This window comes from Anarrhichthys ocellatus, unplaced genomic scaffold (assembly GCF_004355925.1).
Source record: "Anarrhichthys ocellatus isolate YVR2014 unplaced genomic scaffold, GSC_Weel_1.0 scaffold14, whole genome shotgun sequence".
Taxonomy (NCBI): Eukaryota; Metazoa; Chordata; class Actinopteri; order Perciformes; family Anarhichadidae; genus Anarrhichthys; species Anarrhichthys ocellatus.
The window spans coordinates 1,327,944-1,338,052 of NW_022280044.1; the positions used below are offsets into that span (position 1 = coordinate 1,327,944).

At 43.3% G+C, this 10,109-nt stretch overlaps 1 protein-coding gene across 33 annotated transcripts in view; it reads left to right on the forward strand.

The window, feature by feature from the left end:
- The window catches only part of clasp2 (cytoplasmic linker associated protein 2), a 51,686-nt gene that overhangs the window by 21,078 nt on the left and 20,499 nt on the right, over positions 1-10,109 (forward strand). For 30 of the 33 annotated variants that reach the window (XM_031853991.1, XM_031854004.1, XM_031853992.1 and 27 more), the window contains 9 exons: positions 5,117-5,257; positions 7,259-7,332; positions 7,464-7,556; positions 7,663-7,808; positions 8,009-8,144; positions 8,264-8,334; positions 8,470-8,529; positions 8,628-8,705; positions 8,897-9,064. In XM_031853991.1, the coding sequence (XP_031709851.1) occupies positions 5,117-5,257; positions 7,259-7,332; positions 7,464-7,556; positions 7,663-7,808; positions 8,009-8,144; positions 8,264-8,334; positions 8,470-8,529; positions 8,628-8,705; positions 8,897-9,064 (967 nt within the window). Of the gene's footprint in view, positions 1-2,560; positions 4,204-5,116; positions 5,258-7,258; positions 7,333-7,463; positions 7,557-7,662; positions 7,809-8,008; positions 8,145-8,263; positions 8,335-8,469; positions 8,530-8,627; positions 8,706-8,896; positions 9,065-10,109 lie in introns of those variants that run through there. The other 3 variants (XM_031854013.1, XM_031854016.1, XM_031854025.1) reach the window with 2 other exon arrangements.

A 10,109-nucleotide genomic window follows, 5' to 3' on the forward strand; every position in this document is an offset into this window, starting at 1 on the left:
TGTGTGTGTGTGTGTGTGTGTGTGTGTGTGTGTGTGTGTGTGTGTGTGTTTTTTCATTTAAGAAGCTCATTTTCTCTGAGCTCGGCTGGACACTAAGCAGTCCGTCTCCTCAGAAAACTTGGGTCTCAACTTAAAGTGTGTCTCTCTTTCCTCCCCCTTTCCTCCCCCTTTCCTCCCCCTTTTCTCTGTCATTTTCTGCCCCAGAAACAACTGGGTGGCTGACAGTCAACCATCTGATCATCCCATCAATGCAAAACACACAGTGCCATTTCTAATAATAATAATAATAATAATCAAAAAAAAAAAAAAAGCCTCTCCATTCATGCTGCATTCATTCCTCCTCTTTTGCACTAATTATCGGAACCTATTAATACACAATCAAAACATTTGTTCCCTACGTTACTCCCGTGATACTTTGCCTCGCAGTAACTCTGCAATACATAAATGTACAAATGTCAGTTAGATGGTAATCTGAGAATTCAAATAATCATCCGCTTATAGCGATCGATCGTGTGTGATTCACTATATTAGGTTTCCACTGCAGCACTTCTTTGTCCTACATGTCTTAGTCTTTAGTTGGACACAACAGGTTTCTGCTATGGGTTTCATATTTTAGGTTTCTGTTGACACACACACACACACCTCCTCTGGTGTACTTTGGAGCTGTTGCAGTCGTGACCTTTCTAACGGCATTTGTCCCCGTCGTAGTCATTCTCATCTCTGTGTCGTCCTATGAATGGGACGAAGCACACGGTCACATGGTTCTTAGTGGGAATGTGTGCCGTTGCCAGTTTCCCCTGCAGATTACAGCCGATCAGCACGAACAGGCTCTCTGTGTAGTAAATCTGATTCCTCAGAAGATAATCTGATTCCTCAGAAGATACTCTTATGCTCTTTCAGCTGTGGTTTGATCATTTCTGCTGCAGCTGATGAGATGCCTCGACGTTTTAAAACGGCTCGAAATCTCTTCATTTTCTTCCTGTTACTGAGGTTAAGCAAGCTTTGCATAGAATAATAATAAGGTTTATACTAACAGAAGTAGTCATGTTTAGTTTTGCACTTGTGAACTTGAACTAACACATGTAGTGTTGTTCGTAGTTCAAGACCGATGGTATCAGGCAAACAGAAGTATCTTCTAAATTATTATTAATATTCAAGTTCAACTGTTTCTGTTATGCAGTATTTTAAGTGGTGGTACTTTCTTGGCTTTACCTTGATTTCACTGTAGTCAGTTTATTTTGTATTATTTGAGTACATAAGTAAGTCATATATTTATATTTAGGGTTCAGAGCATTAAAGTAGCAGCAGATAACTATTTGCTATGTTAAAGTATAGTGAAGTAATGTCTACCTGACCCTCTGTTTGTGTCATCTGTGCTTCTCATGGCTTTGTTGACACACACGCATATATATATATATATGTATATGTATATATATATATGTATATATATGTGTATATATATATATATATATATATGTATATGCATATATATATATATATATAGCACCCTAAAATACAAAGTTAATCTCATAAATGACTCGGTATAGTTAACTGGGTGAAGATGTGAGGGGACTATTTTATTCTTGTGACACACAAACACTCTCACTCCTCTCTATAGTGCAGTGGGATGCTGAGTCCCTCTGCGTTTTGACTTGTTGTTGTTTTTGTGAAGCTTGAACCATAGAAATAATTTGGTGAGAACAAAGCCGATGCTGCCACCATGTGGTAACAACATCATATTATCTTATGCGTTTGTATTTACTGATCTGTTCTTTATTGTATTGTTCAGTTAGTCTTGTTCTTTTCTTCCATCTGTTTCTCTTTAGAGACAAACAGAGAAACAGAACAACAATATACTTGTTTCACTTCACTCATGTCTCCCTGCATCTAGATTATCATCTTATATCTTATACTATCTTATATTATCTTATATTATTTCACACATAAATTAGGGATTGTCATACTGGGTGCATGTTTGTTTTTGTAAATGCCTTCTAATGTGACCACAGATTGATTATTAGATCTGTGTATTTAAACCAGTCGTCTCCTCTCCTCTTCTTCTGACTCTTCTTGAAATGGAGAGAGGAGGAGGAGGAGGAGGAGGAGGAGAGATATCTCGGCCCATAGTTTCCATGGCAACGCTGCCTGGTACACGATGAGCTGAGTTCTCTCACCGTGTTCATGCCTCCTTCTTCTTCTTCTTCTTCTTCTTCTTCTTGTGTGTGTGTAGACTTGTTTGCATGTTGTCACATATTCTTTGGCAGCATGGCGTAATCCTCTGAGACACTAACGGTGCTGGAAGAACATTTCATCCAGAACCAGAATCATAATTTAATAAACTGACACAAAGTCAGTTAATAAACAGTAAATACAGATGTTCTTCACACTAGATTAGATATGTGTGTATGTGTTGATGTGTTGATGTGTAACTGAGCTCAATGAACATTTCTGTTCATTTGAGAAGCTGGTCTGCACAGGTCGCCATGGCAACAGCATGTGTGCAGTCTGCTCTCTCTGTCTCCCCCTCCCTTTCTCTCTCGCTCTCTCTCTGTCTAACTCTGTCTCTGTCTCTCCCTCTCCTCCCTCCCTCCCTCCCCAGTGTCTCTGCTCTGCCCTTCACCCAGTGGCATTTACTCCCGTGGGGTCTGACTACAGACAAAAGGAGGAGATGCAAATCCTGTAAACAGTGATGCTCATCGATGCTAACGCCGCGATGCATGACCGAGTATTGCTAATGGGCCCTCATGGGAATTTAATTGGTATCAGATACTGTGGATTCATTCAGTTCTGTTGGTGTCTTTGTGCTCTGATGTACCTGTTCACATCACAGTTTATCTTCAGCATGTGTTCGGTATGTAAGGTCCTCTTGACCCTTCAACTTTGACCATGATGCTGAGCCATGCCAGTTATTTAGAAGCCAGCTTTGCAAGATGAAAACAAAAGTATCACTCATAGGATCTGACTGGAGGAGCGGACATGATTCAAATTTGATTTTACATACCGGGATCCAGGACACGTGTGTGTGTGTGTGTGTGTGTGTGTTGTATATGCAGTGTAGAATAGTTACACAGTATTTATTGATTAATTTTGGCTCTGTATTCCAGGCATTGTGACCCTTTTTATCTATATGACCCATATTTTAAGACAATGCAGCTGGACTAGTCAGTCACCGGACTTTATTCCAACTCAGCCTGTATTTTACTTTCTGTGCCAGAAGTGAAGACTGCTGCAATACAGGCCTGACAGAGGTTCACCAGGAAACATACCAAATGTCTGCTGATGTCTTTAGGCTGAGGACTTGCCTGTAAAGGATTTATATTGTTGTAGTTTATTTTTATTAAAGGGTCTGTGGTGTCTCCACTTCTCATCTGATGTGGATGCAACACCCTCAAATTAAAGCTGGAAGTTGACACTTGAACCTCAAAGTAATTATTTCATTCTAATCCAGTGTGGTGGACTAAAGAGTCAAAACAAACAACAAATGTCACTGTGGGAGAGAGTGGGAGGGTCAAGGCCTCAGATGGAGGGGCGTGGCCTCACCCTCCCCACACAACCTCCTTTGATCATTGCTCCATCATCCTTTGTTCTTTTGTGTATGTGAAGAGGGAGAAATGAATGAACCTTGTCTCAGGTAAATGTAGCAACATAGAAAGTGTGTTAATAGGTTGTTAATAACTGTACTTGTGTGTGTGTGTGTGTGTGTGAGAGAGAGACAGACAGACAGACAGAGAGAGAGAGGGTGTAAAGAGGCTGGAGGGAGTGTGTTGTCAATGGTAATGAGTTTAGGGTCGTTGGTCTGGCAGGGACACCGAGAAGCCCTATTAATATTCCTGGGGTGTCGTCGTGTGTGTCTCCCTTTCACACCCTTTACACACACTCATAGTCCTGCCTCCGCACTGGCTGCAACACTATGATGTCATCTGTGGTCTGATTGGCTGTGAGGCTGCTGAAGGAAGGAGGAGAGATGTTGGGAGAGAGAGAGAGAGAGGGAGGGAGGGATGGTAGATGGAGAGTGAGAGAAAATGGGTGTGGGGGGTTTTTGGACAGTGGTATGAGGTGTGCGTGTGCAGCTTTAGCCGAACCATGAAGTGTGTGTGAGGTGTGTGTGTGTGTCTTTGGCTACGGCTTGGAGAAGAGGGGGGACCTTAATACCACGCCCTCCCAGAAGCATGAGACGACTTATCTGCCAGCGGATCTGTGACTGTGAGTGCTGTGACGGGTGTGTGTGTGTGTGTGTGTGTGTGTGTGTGTGTGTGTGTGTGTGGTAAATATTGTTATGTTATGTGTGCTTCTTTACATGTCTGCTTAACATTTACTGAGCTTGACAATAAGCCTCTGCAATCACTGTGAACATATAGCTTGTGTGTACACACACACCTGTCTATTGAGTTTGCGTGTCGTCTGTATGTGTGTGTTTGATGTATGATTCAAGGTGTTGGGTGGTGGCTTTGGCGCATTTCATAAACGGCTGCTTGTCAGAGGGACCGGAGCGCGATTGCATTCCTATGCCAACAGTTTCATCTCCACAGTGTGTGTGTGTGTGTGTGTGTCCTCACATTTCGTCCTCCTACTTCGTAGATGCACGTTCAAAATGCTGCATTGTTGTTGCAAGCGCGTGTCTCAAGTTTCCCTGCTAGCTTTGTAGCTAGCTCAATCTGTGCTAGCATGCAGATTGAGGGTTTTTGGGCTGCAGAGAGTTCTGCAAGTCACTGGTTGCTCGGGTGGACATCTTGATCATCGTCTGTGTTTCTGGCCTCTAAGAAACAATCGTATAAATATCTGTGTGTGTTTGCCTTTCTTTTCCTGCCGGATAAGTTTGTAATTAGAATTGATTTAGTGATTCCCGACTAAGCGTTCTAGGGCAACATCCTCCTCTGTTCTTTGCTTCTCGTCGTTACTTTTCTCTCGTGTCTTCAAATAACCACGAGCTTCTATGCTCAACATAAAATGGGAAATACAATCCAAGTTGCTTTGAAATATTTCAGAAGGACCTGAGGGTTTGAATAATTCATATGTTTTTATTTAATATTGTTAGACTTTGCAAAACGTTTGAACCACACTGGTCCTTGCCTGCAGGGTGGATGGTAACACTCTTCTCTCCGTCCTCTCCTCACAGATCGTAGTTTTGAAGATGATGACAGCGTGGATGGGAATCGCTCTTCCTCAGCCCAGGCTGCCTTCAAGGTCCCAAAAGTTCCCAAGAAGCAGGCAGAGTCCTCTGCTGCACGCCGGCCCAGCGCTACCGGGGGCAAGCTCGGTATTTAACTTCCTCGACATTTACACACAAACAATGAATACAGACTCTGTGTCTGAACAGAGATGGTGAGAGAATGGAGATACCAGTATCCTCCTTTTATGAGGAAATGACGGGAAATGTTGGAATTACAAAAGTCAAAATACAAAGCAGGACCAGAATTTATATCGGCCATTGTTGTAATATTTTAAGACTTGAGCGGTCTACTAGCTTGGTGCCACTCTGAGTTTGTGTCTGACAGTCTTATTAATTCAGGACGGACTTTTGAATCCCATTGTGCTGAAATTAATTCCGAAATATTTTTAAAGTTACTGGTACGTGTATTTTCTAAAATCTTCTTACAAGATGATTTGAAATGAACACACAGTTTGCAGTTTCAAACCGTGTTTTGAGTTTTTCTTTTTTGTGTGAAGTAAAGTGACCCTCAACTTGCGGCTCTGCCTTTTGGCCTAAATGCATGTGTAACACTTCAGCTGAAGTAATTTAACCCAAAAAAGATAAACAAACGCTGCCCTGCTAAACTTCTCCAGGATGAGGCTGCAGCCTCCTGGATAAAGGTTCCCTCACAGGATATTACTGCTGGTCACCGCACAGAGACGGACTATTGGGGCTGTTAGACGACATGGCCGTCCACAGTGACGGTCTCTCTGTGTCTCCTCAGAAATCTGATACACTCTGATGTTCTTATCAGCCTGATATGTGTGGTGGACTCAGGCCTGCAGGGACGGTTTCTATCCTCCTCTTCTCTTCTTTCTGCTGTCGATGGCTGCACGGTTCTGTTTGCTCTGTCTTTGCATGTATTGATTTTTGCCGTCTCTTTCTCTCTGCCGGAAGAAAGCTACGTTCCCACAACCATGCAGTCAAATTCCTGCTGCCTGCTGTTGCATCTGTGTCAGCAATGTCATTAATACATGCACACACACACACTCACAAGTGTTTTACAAGCAAGCAGTCTGTCTGAGTCCTGGTACGTTGCTGTGTTGGCTGGAAACACAAGAGTGTGATCTTTAGTCACTTTGGATCATTACAGTCTTATTGATCGTGGAGCTGCTGTTAGAGGCTGAAGTGAAGGGCATGCTGGGTATTGTTTTTGCTTACACTGAACAACAGGTCTAAAGCCTTGATCCTGTTGAGTTTAATGTGATAAAAAGGAAAATACCTGACTCCACCTTTGCTGAGGATTTTTGATATTTTTCTACGGTTGCAGCTGTAAACATTTCTGTCATTTAGTTTGTCGAGCTGTCACTGCACGTCGGACTAGTTTCCATGATGGCGGCGCTGAGGGGCTCGCTCGTCTGTATTTGCATTTAGATGACAGTACGCCCACACACACTGGCAACAACCGACAGACAAACGATATTTCAATTTTGCCAATAACTGGCAGGGGAAAAAAGTCTAGAGCTTGAAAATAAATCTAAAGCCATATCTGAGAGGATGAAGCACCAAGGCATGCCTTCTCTCCAAGGACAAGGTGGTTGCTTTATGTCAGCAGTGCACATTGTTCTCACACTGCCGGTCAACAATCATACCTCTACATTATGATCTCCCAAATCTGTTTGTAAAAGAATCAAAACACTGCGTCTGTGTCACTTAATATAAAAATGAAATATTCTCGTCCTCTCAGCTCCTCTTTGCTCACTTTCTCCATCATTTTCTATGCTTTTTCTTCTTCTTTTTTTTGCTTCCTTTGTCTCGTCTTTCCCCCTCCTCTCTGCTTCCTGAGTAAGGACTTGCAGGAGGCGTGGTCCACAGAGCATCCAGCCCCCCAGAGAAATATGATTGACATGCCCATTAAAGCCAGGAAGTCCATTAGAAACACAGGCAGCTCCCGCTGACCTAAATGTGTGGGTGTGTGCTCGTGGGTGTAATTGGAAGTGTGTGCGTGTGTTAAACCAGAATCACAAAACCAAACCAGAAGAGAAATCTGAAGGCCGACACGCTGTCGTATAAATGCACAAACGTACACAGACATGTTTATTAATCCACTCTGCTCTGATTCTCTAGTATCCAAGGAGAGTGCAGGGGGAGTGGATGAAGAGGACTTCATTAAAGCCTTCACAGATGTTCCCACTGTCCAGGTACACCAGCATGAATACACATTCATCCCCTCTGATAACCAAACTAGACTATGAAGGCCAGACTGTCTGAGACGTTTATCTGTCCTTCACTTATCTGCTCTCCTGTTCTCCTTCACCGTGTCTCGCTGCAGATTTACTCGGCGAGGGATCTTGAAGACAACCTGAATAAGATCCGTGAGATCTGCTCTGACGACAAACACGACTGGGACCAGAGAGCCAGCGCTGTCAGTGTTTTCACCTTTTCACTTGTATTAATAAAGCTACCTTTTATTCCACACCGCTAATGATTGTTTGTGTCTTGCTTGTTGTTGTTTTTGCTTCTTGTAACAGATGAAGAAGGTCCGCTCACTGCTGGTGGCGGGCGCGACCAGTTACGACTGTTTCTACCAGCATCTAAGGCTGCTGGACGGAGCCTTCAAACTGTCCGCTAAAGACCTGCGCTCACAAGTGGTCCGAGAGGCCTGCATCACTGTGGCGTGAGTGCTGAGTACAGATCCAGCTGTTGGTCGAGATGTGCAGTGAGAGGAAAAAAACAAAATCACGAGAACCTGTTCAATCCTGGGCTGTGTCCAAAATCCTCCACTCGTTCGCTACTCCCTAGATAACAGACACTCGGTAGTTTGATTCACAGGGAAGCGTTTTATAACACGTGGGTGTTGTGTGTGTGTTTTTGTAGCTACCTGTCATCAGTGCTGGGGAATAAATTTGACCACGGAGCGGAAGCTATCGTTCCCGTCCTGTTCAACCTCATCCCCAACTGTGCCAAAGTCATGGCCACCTCCGGCATGTTGGCCATTCGCATCATCATACGGGTGAGTTTTTGCAGAACAAACTTATAAATTCTTTGCGGTCGGTGTTACTGCTGTTGTCTGATTATCGGATTATTGGATTATTCTCCCTTTCACATCTTTGGCACATCTCCTCTCTGCAGCACACCCACGTCCCCCGACTCATCCCCCTGATCGCCAGCAACTGCACATGCAAGTCTGTGGCTGTTAGAAGGTGAGACTAACAAAAGGCCGCTGATAGTGATAAAAGGGCCTTGTTTAGTATTGAGCAGGTCACAAATAATGAACAGCTTTAAGGTCTTAATAGTGCTATGAAGTACTAAGAATGATAACAATGTGTCATCTCCAGGCGCTGTTATGATTTCCTGGACCTTCTGCTACAGGAATGGCAAACCCACTCTCTGGAGAGGTGAGGGTTGATTCTCACAATGTTTTAAACCTGTTTGTTCTACTTGTTCAAACTTAACGCACCTTTTCTTTTGTTCATCTGTGTCTCTCCCTTTGAAGGCACACGGCAGTTCTGGTTGAGAGCATCAAGAAGGGACTTGGAGATGCAGACTCGGAGGCCAGAGTGGAGGCTCGCAAGTAAGACATTTCTGAAAATTGAATTACATAAAAGACGAGTAGTGTTAAATATCTCACCGCCTTCCTTTTCCTTTCTGAATCCCTTGATTCCTCTCTTTTGCCTCCTCCATCATCCCCCCCCCCCTCACCCTTTGTCTCTCTTCATCTCCTTTCCTTTCTCTGTTCCCTTCTTCCACTGTGTCCTCTCTCAGGGCCTACTGGGGTCTGAGGAACCACTTCCCGGCGGAGACCGACGCTCTCTACAACTCGTTGGAGCCGTCGTACCAGAGGACCCTTCAGTCCTGCCTGAAGAGCTCTGGCAGCGTGGCCTCTCTTCCCCAGAGCGACCGCTCCTCGTCCTCCTCTCAAGAGAGCCTCAAGTAATCAAACGCTCGGCTCTAATACATCCTCCATGGTTCACTTTATACATCGAGGTTTACCGTAGGACCTTGTAAATGAAGATTGATGTAATTTTGGCAGGAATCATTTTGAAAAATGTTTTTTTAAGACCCCGTGTGTGGACGTACTGCTGCACATGGATCAATTTACTTTCCCCTTTCTCCTCCGATCTCTCATACTGTGACTTTTCTGCTGCATGCATCAGGCAAAAAAATCTCATTGTGATGGATGAAAGACAAAGACCAAATCACCAGTAACTTCATCCACCAGTGTTACAGCTTTGCAGAAGTTAAACAGACATTCAGAGGCGGTTATTCGGAGCATTTTCAGTCATGCACCAGCATTTTGTATTTGTCATTGTTTTGCCTCCTGCATGTATTTCACTGGCAAACTTGATACCAAAACAAGCTGAATATAGAGCAAAGTAGAACTACATGCTTTCCTGCCACACCAATTTATACTTTGTACTTGCTGTCAGTGAGAAGTGTTCAATGTGGACACTAAGAGTTTGAAGTCTCGCTGAGCCCTTTAGAGAATAAGCAGCATTACAGTAAACATATTTATCGTGATCTATTCTATCTGGAGTTCTTATTTATATTAGAAAACAACTCGTATGTTAGAGGAACAATAAATATAATCAGTCAGCTAGATTATTGATTAGAATAACTGGAATAAATGCTGGCTTCAGGGCACAGATGACAACGTACACAACTGACCTCTGTTTGGGTCCCCGTTAATAACCGAGACATCGTTAAACTACTGACGTGCTGATCGGAAAAAAAAAGATCAATACTGTTTGTTGAGTTAGGTAACAGTTTCTGAATCACCCGGTTTCTTTTTGTACTCTTCCTGGAGTCTTTTACGCTTGATTTTGTATTTGTTTACATTTGAAGATGATAGACTAAGCTTTTTGGGGTCAAATCAATGTAATTACACTGAACGTCAATGAAAAAACATTTGATCTGTGACCCAGCATTAATGTGTGTGTGTGTGTGTGTGTGTGTGTGTGTGTGTGTGTGTGTGTGT